Genomic DNA, 20,793 nt, shown 5'->3' on the forward strand with positions numbered 1-20,793 from the left:
GTGATGAGCGGCAATTAAGCCGGCAGTCAGTGTACGGCGTGTACGCATTTCATAACGTTAACAGCCGAGTCTCGGTATTCCTCGTTCCCGAGATTGGCAGTCTCAATAATACTGGAACTGGCGTTTTATCGGCCAGCTAGTATCGCCTACGAGAACGATCGGAACTAAAAGGCTGTTTGTCCGCCGCTAACTCGTACATGAAAATTACAATCTTTGATTCCGTTGTCAAGAACTGAAGCTTTAGTAAAACAATTTTCTTTTGAGAAAGAATGTAGGCGAGTAAAAATTTAAAGTGTAATGTGAATGAAAACAGACTTTTAAAATGCAAAATGTACAAATATTTGAAGGTATCATAATAAATGAATACAAGTGTAAGTTAGCAGTGTTTCGTCGAGTGACTTGATTCGAACTGGGTATAACATTGGAACGATCACTAGATCATCCAGTGCCTATAGATCTCCAGTGCGCGGTTAACGCTTAGCGTCCACTGCTGCTGTACCGGTCTGCTACCCATTGTTTTGTAAGTAATTTCCATTAAACTATTAGAGATCCCATTGTGAGTTTTTCCGGAATTATTAGGAATACTTCAGTGCACCTAGTGGACATTTTTTTAATACGACTATTTCACATTCATATCTAACTTTTAAAAATTGAATCATAAAAATATTTGTAATAATTATATTAAAGTCAACTTAGTAAATATTTAACAAAAGACATATTTCAAGTTTAATTTTTTTTTTTCAAAAAATTTTTAACATCAATATCCTCAGAAATATGACGCTTGAAATATTGCATTGTGCGACATTTTTAACGAATTTTAACTTAGAATATTTTAAAACATGTGGACTTAGGTGGAAATAAAAATACACTTGTTAGTTTATTAGACTTATAGAGTTGGTAAAAAAATATAAACGCAATCAGAAATATGAAGGTCAAAATTTGTATAATTTTGTGCAATTTGCCGTGGAATGACTCGTATATGGTAATTTTCCTCACTGTTGTGTAGTTGTAATTTACGTTTGAATTTGTAATTCTTGTAATTCGTAATCTTGATTCACTTATCACTTGCATATTCATTGAATGTAACTTCTAAGCCTATATTATTTTGTAATTATTATTTAGTATGTTTGCCTTATTTTACTCAACTTATGCTTGTATAACTACGGTATATCAATTTTTAGTGTTCTTTAAATATTAGTCTGTAATTATTAACTTGTACTACTGCAAATTGTATCAGCTTCTTTTGTTCTGGCTAAGTGGAAGAGAAGGCCCGATGGTCGTAATTTCGTCAGAATAATAATAATAATTATTATTATTATTATTATTATTATTATTATTATTATATTCTCCTATATTTCCAATTTTCTGCCTTCCTCTTAATTTCCGCATATGATCCATACATGTTAATGTCGTCTAATCATCTGATATCTTCACCTGCCTGGCTAAGTGGAAGAGAAGGCCCGATGGTCGTAATTTCGTCAGAATAAATATTATTATTATTATTACTATTATTATTATTATTATTATTATTATTATTATTATTATTATTATTATATTCTCCTATATTTCCAATTTTCTGAGTTCCTCTTAGTCTCCGCATATGATCCATATATCTTAATGTCGTCTAATCATCTGATATCTTCACCTGCCTTGAATTCTTCTCCCGTTCACCATTTCTTCCAATGCATCCTTCTGTAGGTAGTTTTTTCTCAACCAGTCACCCAGTTCCATTTCCTCTTCCTCATCAGTTTCAGCATCATCCTTTCTTCGCCCACTCTTTCTAGCACAGCTTCATTTCTTATTGTGTCTGCTCATTTCACACGTTCCATTTTTCTCCATAGCATTTTAAAATTCTGTCGTTTATTGTTTCACCACAGATATCGGGGCGAATGCCTATACTCGGTGAAGAAAGGCGTATTACGCATCAAAACAAAAAGAAAAAAACCAACAAATTTTAATTCCGTACCGGTACAATTTGAAAATGGTGAAAAAGAATGCCTAATATACGTAATAGGACTGAGACTAGGAGGGATGATCATTACTTAACAACGAAGTACTTTTCGTCACTACCGAAAATTACATTCTGATCTGTATTTCATTGCAGTTGGCGACGTTGTCCGTTACGACCTGCGCTTGGTTGCAGCTACAGAAAGCAGCCTGCAAGTGGCGTGGAACGTAAGTACTCACAGTTTCCGTCGAGACATGTTATCATTACGATGCCATAACGACAGTTGACTCTGTTATGGACGCAAGTTTTTCGTTAAGTTAATTATTACCTAGAATTACAGTAGAGAGAGAGCGGTTCCATGATAGCTACATTTATCAACTACTGACGAATTCATCACTCGAGTTGATAGGAACTAGTACCCGCATCTCTGGTCATATCTGGTCTTTATTTTATTTTATTTTTTTTTTGGTTATTTTACGACGCTCTATCAACATCTGAGGTTATTTAGCGTCTGAATGATATGGAGGTGATAATGCCGGTGAAATGAGTCCGGGGTCCAACACCAAAAGTTACCCACCTTCATTCAGACGCTAAATAACTTGAGATGTTAATACAATGTCGAAAAATAACCCACTAAAAAAAGCAATGTTATAAACTTTTAGTGATGTAGGCCTACAGGGGTCAAAAGGAACAAATTTTCATTATAAACTTGTGTCCGAAATCGTATCATTTAACCGTTAATGAGCAATGAAGGAGAATACTGGATTATTCAATAATATTAGTAGTATTTACTGTATTTACTTAACCTGGTAAAGATAAGACTCTCAGATCTCCTTTTCCCCTCTAAAGGGAGATCACAACTGAAATATCATGAGTAAAATTAAATTTATATTTACAATTAAAATTACAATTTACAATAATTACAATTTATTGTTACAATAATGTAGGCTATCCGTGTTGTCCTTTGCACAAGTACAACACTAGGCATATGTGTTAATTGGATTGCATATTGTTGAAACGTTTGTGACTTCCCTGTCTTCCTGCCTCTTAAGACCACCAAGCGGGCCATGCTGATACCGCCTCCGTTCCCTAAGACCAGATATGGTCCACACCTGTGGAGTAACGGTCAGTGCTTCTGGCCGTGAAACCAGGTGGCCCGGGTTGAGGTTTTTTCCGGGGTTTTCCCTCAACCCAATGTGAGCAAATGCTCGGTAATTTTCGGTGCTGGACCCCGGACTTATTTCACCGGCATTATCACTTTCATTTCATTCAGACGCTAAATAACCTAAGATGTTGATAAAACATCGTAAAATAACCTACTAAAAATAAATAACTAGAAAACGATTAAAGATATCTCAAAACAGATTGCACCATTGTTAATGCATTGAAGTTGTCACAGGTTAACTAAACAGTAAAGTAGGAAAGTTAATTACCAGAATTTCATAAAAAAATCCATTTTCTAAAGCCTCTTTAGTACTGCACCATATACAAAATATCTGTAGATGCAGTAACTAATGTTTGTCTCATTATGACAGTATGAAGGATATAAGGGAATAACGATCAAGATCCATCAAAAATCGAAATTGAGTTAATAGTGCCATCCGATAGTAGAAGGTGAGTACTTTCATTCGGCTGCATTGGTTTTATGTAAGAACGGATATTGTCCTCAGTATTCTGTGTTAAAGCTTCTGTATACTTTGGAAGAATGAACAATGTCACATCCATCCCAAGAAACAACGAACAATGTCCATTTTAAACACAGAAACCAATGTAGACAGCTGTTATATTCTTGATCTTACAGTCGTAGCACATTGGTAGTTAGTTTATTTTTTAGATATGTCAATAAGGTTCTTATTATCTATAATAATAATAAATCTGTAGCCGAAATTTTTCTGGTAATTTTCGATTTTCCAAAAATAATTGGTCCTAACATATATAATTAATCACCCTGAAACCGAAAATCGCTTTTTTGAAATTTTTGTTTGTATGTCTGTCTGTCTGTATGTTTGTTACCTTTTCACGCGATAATGGCTGAACGGATTTCGATGAAAATTGGAATATAAATTAAGTTCGCTGTAACTTAGATTTTAGGCTATATGTCATTCAAAATACATTATTTAAAAGGGGGGTTATAAGGGGGTCTGAATTAAATAAATCGAAATATCTCGCTTATTATTGATTTTTGTGAAAAATGTTACATAACAAAAGTTTCTTTAAAAATAATTTCCGATAAGTTGTATTCCTTGAAAAAGTTTGATAGGACTGATATTTAATGAGATAAATGAGTTTTAAAATTAAAATAACTGTCATCCAAGGCCGTATAATGAAATAAAAAACAAATGACTTCGTCTATAAGGGGCCTTGGTCACAACAATCGAAAGCTATGAAAGATAGCCTACAGACAATGTTTCTGTGTTTTTATGAAGTAATATAGGAAGCTAAATTAACCGATTTGTATAATTAATTATTATTTCATCATTGGAAAGTGTAGTTTCTCTGGATGGACATAATGCTATAATGTTATTACGTTAACTTGTGAGTGAATTGAGGACAGGTAAGATTAAAATAGCTTCTTATGCACAGAAAACTTGATAGGTTATTCTGTATATTCATTTCCTGTATTTCTTAAAATAATGTTTATGAACATATTCATTTTTATCTCAGAGAATTAACGAACAACGAGAGTGTATTGATTTAGTATGCAGTAATAGTACGTTAGCTTAGCAATCCATTATTTATAATTCAAATTTTAACTATGCTCAATTGAATCGTGTTAAAATACATCTACACTAATAATAAATCTGTAGCCAAAATTTTTCTGGTAATTTTCGATTTTCCAAAAATAATTGGTCCTAACATATATAATTAGCCACCCTGAAACCGAAAATCGCTTTTTTGAAATTTTTGTTTGTATGTCTGTCTGTCTGTCTGTATGTTTGTTACCTTTTCACGCGATAATGGCTGAACCGATTTCGATGAAAATTGGAACTTAAATTAAGTTCGTTGTAACTTAGATTTTAGGCTATATGGCATTCAAAATACATTATTTAAAAGGGGGGTTATAAGGGGGTCTGAATTAAATAAATCGAAATATCTTGCTTATTATTGATTTTTGTGAAAAATGTTACATAACAAACATTTCTTTAAAAATCATTTCCGATAAGCTTTATTCTTTGAAAAATTTTGATAGGACTGATATTTAATGAGATAAGTGAGTTTCAAAATTAAAATAACAATGCCATCTAAGGCGGTGTAATGAAATAAACAAATGAATTCGTCTATAAGGGGCCTTGGTCAACAACAATCGAAAGCTATGAATCATAGCCTACAGAGAATGTTTCTGTGTTTGTATGAAGTAATATCGGAAGCTAAATTAACCGATTTGTGTAATTAATTATTATTTCACCATTGGAAAGTGTAGTTTCTCTATATGGACATATTGCTATAATGTTATTACAGTAACTTCGGAGTGAATTGAGGACAGGTAAGATTAAAATAGCTTCTTATGCACAAACAACTTGATAGGCTATTCTCTGCATTCGTTTCCTGTATTTCTTAAAATAATGTTTATCTCAGAGAATTAACGAACCACAAGAGTATGCAGTATGCAGTAATAATATGTTAGCTTAGCATTCCATTATTTTATAATCCAAATTTTAACTATGCTCAATTGAATCGTGATAAAATACATAAAATACATATGCATTAAATGCAATGCAAAAAAATTGGGTAATGAGCCAAGCAGATTATGTTGCGCTGTTGTAAAATAATATTTGTTCCTCCTGAGATTCAAGAGCCTCCATAACAAATTAAAAACTTACTTATCGGTGTACATCCGTTATCAACATATTTTTATATAATATAATATAATATAATATAATATAATATAATATAATATAATATAATATAATATAATATAATATAATATAATATAATATAAGTTATTTGAAGGGTTCAGAACCATAGTGGCTCAAGCGCCATTTACTGAATACGTAGAAAACAAGGGTTAAAATTAAGTTATTATCATAATTCAATGGAAACATATAGCAAGTAAAATAAAGTATACACATTAAATCTAAATGATATGTCAGTCTTCATTAAAGTATGGATGCATGTAATAAAAATTAAGAAACATGTTAAAGGAATTGTCATTGCACCAAATGAGTGGTCTCTGGACCAAAATGATCGCATTTTAATTATTTAAATACAATTTAAATGAAGTAACATATTAAACGATTTATCCTTCTATCAAACACCAATCTTCCCTGGATCAAATGTCCTATTTTAATTATGTAATTACTTTATATTTATTTCTAACGGGTGCAGCGGAGCGCACGGGTACGGCTAGTACAATAATAATATTATTAAATGACTGTATGATGTTCAGATGTTATTCCATGTGACAATAAATGATATTAATTTTCAGTAGAACTTGTGAGCATAATACAAACAGCTGTACTGTTTCAGTGTTCAAATGTCTGTGGTAGGATGTTGATTATTTCCATTATTATACTTTTATAGTACTTATTATTGTAATGTTTGTGGTTAGTGCAATTTATTTTCAAAACATCTGACGTTAGAGAAGATGAATAATTCGGACCGATATCATGTTCTGTCAATTCAAAGGATGTTGATTATTTCCATTATTATATTTTATAGTACATATTATTGTAGTATTTGTGGTTAGTGCAATTTATTTTTAAGATATCTGACGTTAGAGAAGATGAATTATTCGGACCCATACCATGTTCTGTCAATTCAAAGAAGAGAAAAGTTACAGGACGCGTTACAAATGCTTAAAAAAATTCTTGCTATGAGCCATATTATGGGAGGAGACTGTAAATGTACTCATTTTCAGTGTTTTCAGAAAATAAGCCAAAGTGAAAGAAAAGATCTTATTAAACATTTTATTGAATTAGCATCATATGACACTCAAAATGTTCACCTTTCAGGGCTAATTTCAGTGCTTCCTGTACAAAGAAAAAGATCCAGAAACACACAAGACGAATTTGATTTTCATAATTTTTCTTACGGGTATAAAGTGCAAAATATTGATCCCGTTTGCCATAAAGCATTTATTGCTCTACATGGAATAATATGCAGACATTTAGTCACTTTAAAAACGTCATTGGCTTCTACTGGAAAAGCCCATATAGAAACAAGTGGTAAAGATGGAAACAGGCCTCACCAATTGCAAGGAGAGACTTTACTTCAAATGCATCAGCACATTCATTCACTTAGCGGTCGGAAACCTCTACTCTCTTCACGATAGCCGAAGGTTGTATCTTCCAGAGAACTTGAATATTTCTAAGCTGCATAAGTTATACTTAGAAACATTTCCTGCCAACCCGGTGTTTTACGAGCAATGCAGGCTATCTTTTGTCACTAAATACACTGCTCAAATTAGAGTAACACTTGTAATAAATTGAATAGGTTAGTGTTTTCTGAACTTGTGATGCTGAAAATTGGACAATATGTAAATTGGAACATTAATTTTATCTATGGATACAGATTTTAAAAATCCATGGCCTAAAGGCAGAGTGATTACCTGAAATAACAAATATGGAGAAATTTTTGATTACGGAAGACACTGACAACTTCTAATTTCTAAGCTTTCTGACGTTGCTATAGTCACGGATGTTGATTATTGCCTTTTTTATTAAAGTCTCTGAGAAAATGAGGCATTTAAATGAGTTTGAAGTGTACTCTACTTTTACGACAAGGTCAATCACTGAGACAAGTGGCTAAAGAGCTTGAGGTTTCTCCTTCCGTGCTGTTTAGGTTGTGCATAGGGCACAGAGAGACAGGTCAGTATTGTAGAAGACCTGGTCAGGGCCGTAAATGTAAAACAAGCCCCCCAGGACGACAGATAGAGTATCCTATATGCTTTTCGACAGCGTATCAAATTGCAAGAGATCTGCAGAATGACCTCTATATGGCTTCCGGAATCCGGGTTTCAGAACAAACGGTAAGGAACAGATTAAGGAAAGAGAATACTCGTCCAAAAAAGCATGTTAAAAACAGCGTTTGACAAATGAGCATGAGGCAGCAAGATTTACGTTTGCTGAAAACCATGCGGATTGGAACCTGAACCAGTGGCAGTTTGTGCTCTTTTCGGACGAATCCAGGTGTCGTCTTGCACGTTGTGATGGTCGTTTAAGGATGTGAGGTGACCAGGGGAAAAATTTTCTGTAGGATCTGTACAGGAAATTGATAGATTCAGTGAAGGTTCCATAATGGTGTGGGCCGGAAATATGCAGGCCTACAACAATCTTACGGACCGCGTAATTGTTCTCCAGGGACTAAATGCTGTCCGGTACGTCGAGGACGTTCTATAAGAGCATCTAGTACCTGCTGTCTGTCATTGGAGTAAGCCCTGGATTTCTGTTTGTTCAGGGTAATGCCAGGACACATTCTGCGACTGTCACCAGGGATTTCCTAAGGGAGAATGAAATTGAGGTAATGGAGTGGCCAGCGATCAGCCCAGATCTCAACCCTATTGAACACTTGCGGTATCTTCTGGATAGGAAAGTCAGGAACCGATATCAAGCTCCACAAACCCTGCAGGAACTTGGAGATGCTCTAAAGGAGGAATAGGAGATATCCCCCAAGAGGAAATACAGGATCTCATAGGGAGCATGCCATGAAGGTGCAAAGCTGTTATCGAATGTCGTGGAGGCCATACACGATACTAGACCTTTATAATGGGTGTTTAAGTTTGATAAGTAAGGATAAGATTCAATTTATTATATAATGCAGTGTTTAAAAAGTTGTTTGTTGACATTATTAATTTGTTTTTATTGACATGGAGATAAATGTGGCCATAAATAACCATAAATGATATACTTTATTAATTTCATGTCTGTACCTTTATCCAGTGAAAAAGTTTTTAAATACTTCACAGTGTTCCTCTAATTGTTTTGAGCAGTGCACATCAGCTTTGATATCCTAGAACCGACACATGCAGCGAATGTGACAAATTTCAAGCTGTCATTTCACACATTAAATTAGAATTTCCAATGAAAAAGACGCAAGTAAATTACATCATTTTGAAAAGGAGAAACAAAATCTGATTTTGAAGGATGAATTGCACAAGAGGAAAGGACGGAAGTTTTATGAAGTAAAACGGGCTGCAGTCTAAAATCCAGGAAGTCAGATTGTAAAGAGGCTACCTGCATGTATTTCCAAAAAAAAATTGTCAGTTCCAAACATTCCAACTAGTGAAGTCTTTTATCGTCGACAGCTGTCCTTTTACTCTTTTAACATATATATGCTGTCAACAGGAAGATCTATTTTCTACACGTATGACCAAAGTATTTCAAGTAAAGGCCCTCATGAAGTTTGGTCTATGTTATGGCACCACTGTATGAATATTCTACCAAGCTGCGTTCGTGAACTCCATATCTTCTGTGATTCTTGTTCTGGACCAAATAAGAACTATATGGTATTTAGATTTTGTCATTATCTAGTTCATGCTAAGAAGAGGTTGTTTGATGCTCTGTGGATCACATTTCCCACTCGAGGCCACTCGTACCTGGAATGTGACAAGAACGTGAAATTTATCAATCAGAGAGCAAAGTATGAAGTACCTGATGACTGGAGACAAAAGATTGCGAATTCTCGGAGACAACCAGAACCATTCATCATTGTAAACTGTAAAAGGAGATATTCTACAAATGGGGAAGTTTCCTCAATGACTGCTACAGAAAGAAAAGCCCATTTGCGTCAAGACCACTATCAGAGTTCCACGTAAAAGGAGAGGACAAGCTTGTGTTCATTCGGCAGTCATATAGTGGTCTGTTTGAAAGTTATCAGGTAAGCTTCTTAATTTATTAACATCAACAAATAAAATAAAACATAATGTAACTACACTTTACCCTACTATTTTAAAGTGTTCTATCTATTTAAAAACTCATTTTCGCTTTTCAGATGCTTGAAATGAAAAAATGGCGTCAAATTATCTACTAAAGAAACAACAATACCAGAACAGCTACACAACAGGCTCTTATGTATTCCATCAGCAAAGTACAAAGACTTACACATTTTGAAAAAAACTTCTGTTCTCCAACTGCTACAGAATTTTTCAGTCTTCTTCCCACCAACGGCGACTCACAAGAAGTCATTGACACTGATTGAGACGATTTTATAGTTCAATTCATTCACAGTGACAATTTCTGTGCTATTAGATTAATCTGTAAATTTGTTGTTTGGAACAATGAACACTCAAAGATAACAATATTTATAATGGGTCAACAGTATTTGTAACTTTTAACAAGAATATGCTAAATGAAAGTAAAAAGTGTTACATTGTTTGAAAATAATATGCCTGATTCTATTCTCAACAAATATTGAATTAAACTGTGACATTGTTCGATCTTCCCGTTTATAAAATGCAGTAAATTAGACTTTTTGCAGTTTTGCATTGTTGTAATTCATAAAATCAAAACAATATTTTGTCACATATTTGATTTACAATGCTACATCACTGTGTGATAAAAATAACAATATAAGTTAACAATAAATTAGTCGTTTTAAGTCCTCAAACTTTAAATTTCATGTATCTCAAAATTATTTCGAATGGACCTTGTTCGTTATTTCCGTGTATCCTTCGCTATCTTTAAATAACTTGAAAACGATTAGAGATATCTCAAGACAGATTGCACCATTGTTCTTTTTTTGTTTAATTTAACATGATTTTGAGTACTTGCATGACCTCCTTCCCATTTAAAATTTGAAAATTGCATCCAAAATGGCGACTTTTGAGATAGCTGAGGGCTAGAATCGAATTGTCACTGGCAGAGCATTTGGTCTTACAAATATTGTTAACACCTATAGTAATCGAAAATCAAGCATATGGAAGATATTTATGTGGTTCCAGACTTTTGATTCAGCCTATAGACAGAGTCTATTCTAGTTCGTTGATTATACGCCTTGCAGTTACGATGTAATCGGTCGCCATTTCTACGGTAGTAGCTTTAGTTTCTGAAACTTGTTTAGCGGGAAAATGTTTATAAACAACTTAAAAATGAATATAAATACTTATTTCCTGTGTCACAAGAGATGTTAAAAGCGCCTTCTTCTGCTTAATGCTGAGTGGTAGAAATTTATACCAAGCAACTTTACACAACATAGGAGAATTATGTAAATTAAAGTATAAGCATTTATCTCGTATTCAAAAATGTACCACACACTTTTTAAAGAAATGTTTTAATTTCAGTTTCCTTCCGACGTCCCCTTGTGGTGTCCCGTAAGTCACTTCGTGGTCGAATGGAAGGAACACAGTAGATGGTTCCTTCACTCCCAAGTAAAGAATAAAACAGCTGAGTTCACCGACCTGTTGCCGGGACAGCAATATTCTGTCAGAGTCAAAGCTGTAACTTTGGACGGACCTTCCTCCTACTCGAATATTCTGACAGGGAAAACTAGAGATGAAGGTATTGCATATTTGTAATTATAAACTAAATTTCTTATGTTATATTCTTTGTAGTTACAGCCCGAATATCTGGCGTAATACTTTTACAGGATTTGTATAGGCCTATAACGGTACCCATGAGTGAAATTACGAAATTATAAACTATAAAAGCTAGATTTTTTCAAATTTGTACCACAAGTGTATACTAATATAACTAAAGAACTCACAAAATGTTGTGCTTGTTTGCTCTCATAGTTCACAAATTATGGGAAAAATTTATATTTTTGGGGGAGAGGAGTATCTCAAAAAGTCCCTTGCGTAACAATTTTCTTTTTTTCGGTCTCATAATTTGCGAATAGACTCACCATACATAACTTCTTTAAATAACCCAGGGTTTCAATGTAAATTCATTAGATAAGCCTTTAGAATTTTTTTAATATTGTCTTTTTCTTTAAAATAAAAAAAAAATATATTAAATCTGAAAAAAATATAAATTGAAATTGTACTCACCATAAAGCCCAGAGCTATTTTTATTCACTACATATCCGTGAACTTAAATACCAAGTTCGAACTGTCTATCAAAATATCTGTTTCCCAAGGAGCATTTTATAGAAGTGAAAATACTAAAAATTTAAAGTGTGAGAAAATAGCAATGAAAGATTTGAATGCAATGCTCATATTAAAATCCTCCTGACATGTATTCAGACAGAAGTCAATGAAAACGCAAATAAATCCGAATTGCTCAGTACAGTGCAAATTAGAGCGTCGCGGCTGGAAACTTAAAGCACCACGGGACATTTAAATTGGAGTATGGACTTCAAAACTGGCGGTGCCGTAACGGTTGTGCTACTTTTTTTAATAGAGAGAGTAGGCCTACGTAGTAATGAACCGTTCTCGGCCTATCTAGTCTTGTTGGTTGTAATAAAGTACAGAAAAACCCTGCCATGAATCGTTATGATCGGGATGGAAATCTGCTTGTCAAGGTAGTTGAGTAACAACACACACTCTCTAAATAAAACATTTATTGAGAATATACACACCAAACAATAACGCTGCTGCTTCTTCACAGTAAAATGTTCGTAATTGAAAAATAACATCAATAAAGGAAATAGTTTGTTACCTTACATTCGTAAAGACTGCACACTGTTGCCATCTTACTCGTAGAAATAACTCATACATAACCCACACTGCTTCAAATTTCCAGTTGGTTCAAAAGTCACATCACAGCTAGAACCAGAACACAAATCTAATATCGCCGTCATTTAGCCCAAGTTGGCTGCACTCTTCCCTGAAAGATTTTCGAACCCAGTTCGATGTTTATGCTACTACAACGCTCGCAGTATCTAAATTTTCTTCCTCGCGACCCAATCACGATAATTAGCAACTGATAACGACGTAGTCGTAGTCCCAGACTACACTCGTTTACACCCTTCCTACTCGAAGGCATGCCATTGACTCAACTCTCTACACAACCTTCCTCAACGAAGGTCCGACGCCGACTCACCACTAACAAAAATATTTAATGCGCCCTCGGAAAAATATTTTATGCGCCCCCGGTCTGAACCAATAAAGTGACGCTATTACAAAATAATAACTGGCCCCCGTAAAAATATTAACTGGCCCCCGACCAAGCATAAATCAAAACGCAATCACGTGAAAATGGAAGAAAAGAAAACAACTAAACTAGAGTAGAAGGTAAGACAGAAAATGAATAGGAAGTAAGCCATCTATGAGGAGAAAGAGGAACTAGAACAAAAGTGGAAAGATAACTAGGATAGAAAGAAAAAGAGGAAATAGAAATAAATGGTTGTGTGCCGAAAAGAAACGGCACAGTAGGTCTATTTTTTAATGTCAGAAAACAGAATTGTGGTTTCTGAGAGATTTTCTTCAAAATTCACTCATGGGTAGCCATAAGCGAATTTTTCGTTAGATGGACAAGATCAAAAATAGTTAAGATATTTCAATACTTAACACAAAGTGTTAAGAAAGGGTTACAAATTTAGAGAATAGATATTTATTTTTACACAAATTCAAAATCAACGTCCAAAACGTTACAGATAATATTTATTTTTGGCGGGATAAATACCTATAGCTAAAGTTAATTGGATTAAAAAGACAAGGATGGGTTGTAATTGAAGAGGGTGATTCCAAAACTGACTCAGATTATTTTGTCATTTTAATGATTTATACATTTACGGTCTTACTAAAAACTCTTTTATAGACATTTAACTGTGTTATATAGTACTTACACAACGAATAGCTCGTTTATAAGTCGTGTGTAAATTCCTTATACATCGTGTATAACAGTCCAACTGTTACACAACTACGTCATAGTTTCATCTTTACTTCATTACAAAAGGTAATAGAATAACTGAGGTTCTCTATTGCAGCCTATAGTGCGCGCTAGTGTGCTGCGCTAAGTATCAAGAGTAAAACTAGACCTGATCGATTACCACACTATATTTTTGTCAAGGGTACAGCTAAAACAATATAATTCTAATTATTCTGTGCTCTTTGGTTTGTTATTCTGTGGTTACAAGACAACCATAATCACAATATAACAATCGATACGAACTGCTGTTAGAGGAGCGGCCATTTTTTTATCTATATACAACGCTTAAACAAGGGGTTTCTTGTATATTACTGCAAAGCAATTTCCATGTATGGTTATAGGCTTTTATAAATCCATCGCTTATGTATGGTTTATTAATAACGTTTTTATCCCAACTCTGCATAAGTCTCGTATAAAGCTATACACGGTTTATTACGAGGCTGAGTCAAAACATAACCTTAATATATAAATAACAAATCACAGAGTAGATCGTAGTACTACATAGACCCTATATATACACACTTGCATTGAACGTAGTGGGGACTATGTCGAAAAGTGATGAAGTGTTTGTAATCTTATTGTATGTATTCAATTAATAAAATAATAGCCTAATTATTAAGGCTACTTTTTGACTCTCCCTTGTAGTGACATCGGCAGTGTATATAATTGTGTATGAGTCCTCTATCATTATACCTTAAGCTTGTTTTATTTCAAAACGACACCAATCCTTATCTAAAAGTGTGTGTTATTGTGCATGTCACTTGAAAACTCGCTCAGTCCGTAGACCAGTGGATAAAAAATCTAGCTCAGTCCTTTAAAAAAATGGACTGAACGCGTTTTGCATTCACACTCTTTAATTGGTCGTAGGCCTATATTAATTACGAAATATAAGTAATTAATAAAGTTACATGCCATAGTAGACATCAATCTAGCTGCAAAACATATATTTTTCAATGCCAATGAAGTCAGTGTTTCTACTCTGTAAACATTAACTAGATATTTGCACTTCAGAAATCCGCAAAGCAGAAAGAAATTAGGAAAGACTGAGAACAATAAGTACATGGTTGAAATTAATGACTGATAAACAATCAGGCAGTCTGCACCCCAGTTGTGAGTTGAAGCGGTGCAAGCGAAAATCATTATGGTATGGTAAGTAAAATATGTTTTTTATTTTAAAATACACTAATGAATGTTTATTTTTTTAGCTCCTTCGAATGTATTTGAATTCGAACTTGTATCAACGACAGAGAGTGAAATAGCAGTAAAGTGGACTCCTCCATTGGTTACAGGAGGAACCATAACTTCCTACAGGGTTACATATCAGGTACGTTACACATAACAAAATCTCTTACATAGGCGTCGACATTTTCTGTCCAATTTATGCAGCCAGGGACGTCGCCTCCCAATGAAATTAATAGAAGGGCCTCACTCCTCCAAATAATTCGAAGAAAGTTCCTCGTGTTAATAAAAATAATTGCTTTGTTCGAAAAATTAGTCAAAAATGATTATTTCATATCCATAGAGAGAGTCAGTAGTCGCAATGAACATGCTAGTGACTCAACTGACAATGTCTCCGCATTTTCTTTCCTCCTGCATTTCTGATTGGTGAATCCCCCACATATGTTATTTATTTATGCCTATAACAGGGCAAAGCCCCAATTACAATAGACAGTACAGATATTCGTTTAAAAAAATAGAATTGCATATAACATGAAAAAAGAGATGAAACAGATACAAGTGTAAATACAAATTAAAATGGAAAATGAGTAAAGGAAAAAAGAACAGACAAATCGATACTACCTAAATAAAAGACACAGATATAGATATAAATGAAAAATACAAAATAAAATAAATGAAAAATAGTTAATTATAGATATCATAGCCAAAAATGTAAAATGTAGCTTTAATTGGCAAATTGCAGAGAAACAAATAGCAATATTATATAAAATCAACTACCTTCAGTATATTAATAAGAAAATGTTTGTATTCCATGTAAGAAATGCAGAAATCTAGATCCCATGTTTTACATATTTCATTGAAATTTGAACACATTTTTAACACTGGTGAAGTGTTTGGGTTTTTTTATAATATAACAATTGACGATTTCTTAAATGTGATGTTCTAGCGTTAATCTGGATTTGTGATAATATTTCGCTATTATCCAGTGGACCGTTGAATATCTTATATAATAAAAGTTGCTCAGCAAGTAATTTACGATTTCCAAGAGACATTAAATTAAATTCAGCAAGTAGATTGTTGTACGAAATTTTGTTATGGAGGGCTGAACAATGATAATCTTCCAAAATACAGATATCTAGAGAATCGTTTTTGAATTTTTTCAATTTGATTATTATGTGATTTGCAAGTGGGTGACCAAATTACAGAGGCATATTCCAATTTAGCGCGAACATGACAATTAAAAAGGAGTGTCAAAGTCGAAGTGTTTTGTAAAGTATATGAGTTTATAATAATAAAACCCAGATTTTTGAAAGCATTATTTATTATGTTAAATATGTGACAAATATTGTGTATGATCCACATTTTTTTCCAGTGCAGTTAAAATTTGTCACCTATTGCTATCGATCAGTAACGTTCATAGGTATTACCAAAGGGGAATAATAATAATAACAACAATAATAATAATAATAATAATAATAATAATAATAATAATAATAATAATAATAATTCTTGTAATATGGAATTAACAGTTCAGTTAACATTTTATTCAACTCATTTTTGCCTAAACTCCGTTTCTGGAATCTGTAAAATAAGTCAGCGCATTTGTGTGGAGCCCATGAAAAGCGAATGGTCGAAGTTTATCAGCAGACTTCGCATTTTTGTCACGCCGAATTTATCGAGGAATATAGCCTTGTACGGAGGGAGTTCAAATGTCTAGCGTTTACTGCATAAGTGGCGGTATAGTAGGCCTACGGTGAATGTAAAATATAATGGAGCATATCATGATAACACTGCAACTTAATTTTAATGGTTTGCACAATCTAAACGTTTTGAGCAAATATGTTTGCCACGCCATTGATTACAATTGAATTTTGAAATCAATAATCTGATAATAAATATACAACAGAAGTTTTATACATATATACAAACAATAATTTACACCTACAGTATTTATTGAAATAACTACTATTACAATGACAAAAAGTATACATTCTATGAATATGTTTCCATTCCTTAAACAAAAAATAATCAATTCCAAATCCCGAAATAAGCAACTGCAGTGTAGATATTGATGGCCGCATTTGTGTCCTGATGCACTTTCTCTATGACTGAACGGGAACACAAGGAACTCATCGTCATACATAATAATATATACGTAATAATGTGCTCTTCTACATAACATAAATCAGAACACATAGAAGTCATGTAACCTGCTTACGTCTTTGACTGACGTCATTAATGTACCAGGAGAAACTACTCCGTCCAATATAGGTCTTGTAAGAAACATGCGAAGCCTGTTTATCAATATAGGAGTGTGTTGCGGGCTGCATCGGCTTGCGGCCGTTGAGGGGCAAGATGCGCGATCCTCTCTCTCCAGTCGCTCCTCCCTTCAGCCTAGAGCCGTCATTAGATTGGCCCCTCTACTCACCACATGCGCAAAGGACTTGTTTCGTCCCCTATTCTCTACACATTCCAGAAACGGAGTATAGTATCAGTTAACAAATAATTATTGATATTCAACATTTTCTCAAGAAGAATTATATTTGTTATGAAATTTAAAAGTAACCATTATCTACATTGGTTTAATGACAGTTTTTGTGATGGTCACCGTCGCGGGTGTGTGATTCTTAAGTGATCAGTGATTACGATGTAACTACTGATAATGGATGAATTCTTAGTAAAGAAAACAGTCTAAAATGAAACTACAATGAAGGAAAAAAAAAATAAATAAATAAATAAAAATTGGGTTATAGTAATGGCAGTGAAACTGATATAGCTCATGTTTTTCATCGTTAACGCGGGTAAACTAAGAGTGAGCAAAGCTGTGAAGGGAAAGATATAGTGCATAAGGGCCGTAATTTTCAACAATCTTGGGTTAAGCAATTTCCATGTGTGTTATATCAACAATCAGACAATGTTATTTTCTGCGAAATATATAAGAAAAGTTTTTACATGCAAACATTTTTAAGTTTTATCAGACCTTTGTACAGTCTTGTCCCCCCCCCCCCCATTGGAAGGAAGTCGGCGTACATGAACTCTTATTCCTAGTAAGCTTATACATTATATTCAGCTGTATTACAATATAGATAGCTTATCAGTAACATTGTAGTGATCTATATAAACTTTCACCACTTTACTGGGTTATAACTGCCTCAGTGGCGGCTCCTGCATATTTCTTAAGAGGAGGAAAGAAGTTAACAGCGCAAAATGACAACTTCTTGAGAGAAACATGCTACAAATTAGCCTACATGCATACATGTAAGACCAAGTAGTGTTGGGGTTGGCCTTCCCTTTTGTATAGCAATAATCGGTTTTTGTAAACTGAGTTTACTAAATTGTCCAAAATATAATATGTTTTCACTTACATTCATTGTTGAATAATTGCAAAAATTAACAATTACAAGGAAATTCACAACCTCGCAGGATTTTTCGCGCACACTACAGCATCACACGTGTTGGAAGAGACCAGCTACTAACACGTAACCGGAACTGTTTTACGGAAATGGGAATGAGAAATAATCTGAGAAAAGAGAGAACACTGCACCCACCCACGTGGTCTGTGTTGCCACATGTTCATTTTACAAGTTCAGTACCACATGCTTTTGAAGAATGTCAGTTCTTGTAAAGTCATACTACCATTATTGTTCAAAGCTGCCGGTGGCTGATTATTTTTTTATGTTAAAATGTAGTTTGCAGTACTTTCAATTTAAAATATATTTGTACAAAACTGATAACTTGACTGTTGTCCCGTCTAGTAAACAATGAATGGAAGTGAATTTCAGGGGCCAAAAAGATCTGCGATACTAACTTAGAACAACTTCCTCTTTGTTTTATATAAATCCAACTTCAACTTTCAGATATCCTCGAAAGTTTCAAACCATGAATAGTAGATTATATAAAGTGCAATGAATAATATATTTTGATTTATAATATTAAGAAAGTTTATTTGGTGTCTTTCATAGTGTTGCGTTAAAACTCTTTTTATTGTGTTTCCTCCTAGATGTGTTACAGCCTGGTTGAATGCAGCATCGTTAGATGGCAGCTGTAGCGAGCTTGCTGCACGACCAATCGGTTTCTATTTCCCGCCCATGCGCTGATTCAGAGGAGGATCTCCTCCCTCTCCGTTCATTTACTTGCTTTAAAACTCTGCTTCTTTCTCTGGCCGCTAGCGCGCTGTTGTCTATGTGTGTTAACTACAGTAAAGGAGGAATGGATTGACTTTCCTCTACACAAACAATCTCGCATCCTTCTCACAGTTTTCTAGCAGCACATGAGTGCGCGTTGTTTACATCTCGATCAACCGAGGTTTTCTTATAGCTGTGAACTTAAAAATTATCGAAATTTCCTCGAATTTCAAGGCATATATTTCATTTGGTATTTACTTTGAAAAGAAGAAAAATGTGAGGAGGACGTTCCTCCCTTCCCTCCCCCGAGGAACCGCCACTGAACTTCCTTGTTACCTGCTATATTGGCGATTTTTCGGGACTCTTTATATGGTTCCACCTGACAGGCTACGACAACTCTCAAAAGATTAGATACTGGTCTGACAAAAATTGCTATGTTAATCACAAAACGACAACTACTTTTCAAACGAACACTGCGGTGTCCTGCGCCTTATGAATCATTAGGTTCATTTTCTTCGCTGGGACAATAGACATAGGTTTACATCACATCTTTATTAAATTCTTGCAACAAGCTGACGACATCGAGTGACGGAATGATAATTCCAAAAAGATGGCGCTAGAAGGCACACATCCATCTACTTTATCAAGCTCATAACGAGCTTCTTCGACGACCTTAAAAGAACCTATAACCCCTGAGGTCACCAGACTTAACTTCTCCAGACTTTTCCTTTGGAGCTAAGTAAAAAGGCGACTTTTATATATATTTTATCCAAAAAGGCTTGTTCAGCTCCGATGTAATTATCAATTTTATCGGCCAAACACTTTAGCGAATATTTATTTTACTTGGTTATTTAACGACGCTGTATCAACTACTCGTCTATTTAGCGTCCATGGGAGTGGTGATAGCGAGATGGTATTTGGCGAGATGAGGCCGAGGATTCGCCATAGATTACCTGACATTCGTCTTACGGTTGGGAAAGACTTCGGGAAACCCAACCGGGTAATCAGCCCAAGCGGGAATGGAACCTGAGCACGAGCGCAACTCCAGATCGGCAGGCAAGCGCCTTAGTCGACTGAGCTACGCCGGTGGCTTTTCAGAGAATATCATAGCATAATGTGAAAAGAGTACGGTTACATACGGTTCATACGTCTTGTATGAAGGTGGAGGACTCTTGCAACATTTTGCTTTGATAAGAAAGGACATAGGCCTAAGCCTGGTTCTCTCACAGTTACCGTATATAGGCCTAGTTCAGAATTAAATGCACGGGTTTGCCGTTTTATGTTTGTAAGATACAATTGATTAAAATGGTAAAGGTATATATGGACTACTCTATTTATTATGTTATTTTCTTTATCCTTTTCTTTTTTGTTTTATGCAACTTGAATTTTACAAAATGCCCCCAAAATTTTATTTCCCCATCGTAACAGATGGTAGCGGAGAGTTAAGATTTGAAAACCGTGCATTTTTTCACAGTACTTAACAAGAAAATGATATCGATGGATGAGAAAGGCGTCATTCGTGAGTTAAATGGCGTTTATTTTTTCAAGATTATTGTATGTTGGTTTCTTATTTGACATGACACATTTCTTATTACTACAAAATTAACTACCTTGATAAGATATCATTGATTCACTTTCAGCATAACATACTATACACATGAGGCATGTCTCCGTATATGAATACCGTAACTCTCTGTTCTTGACTGTAGTAACGTATTTCAAGGTTTTCTCATATTCAACGAATGAATAAACACAATTCATACCTGAGTTTGAAACGAGGTTTTATACTAACTTAAGT

General features: G+C 34.4%; 1 protein-coding gene across 7 annotated transcripts in view; it reads left to right on the forward strand.

Moving 5' to 3' along the window:
- The window catches only part of LOC138705761 (uncharacterized), a 209,753-nt gene that overhangs the window by 131,460 nt on the left and 57,500 nt on the right, over positions 1-20,793 (forward strand). For all 7 annotated transcript variants that reach the window (XM_069834382.1, XM_069834384.1, XM_069834385.1 and 4 more), the window contains 3 exons: positions 2,105-2,175; positions 11,166-11,382; positions 14,898-15,016. In XM_069834382.1, coding sequence (XP_069690483.1) covers positions 2,105-2,175; positions 11,166-11,382; positions 14,898-15,016 — 407 coding nt within the window. The remainder of the gene's footprint in view (positions 1-2,104; positions 2,176-11,165; positions 11,383-14,897; positions 15,017-20,793) is intronic.

This window comes from Periplaneta americana, chromosome 9 (assembly GCF_040183065.1).
Source record: "Periplaneta americana isolate PAMFEO1 chromosome 9, P.americana_PAMFEO1_priV1, whole genome shotgun sequence".
Classification (NCBI taxonomy): domain Eukaryota; kingdom Metazoa; phylum Arthropoda; class Insecta; order Blattodea; family Blattidae; genus Periplaneta; species Periplaneta americana.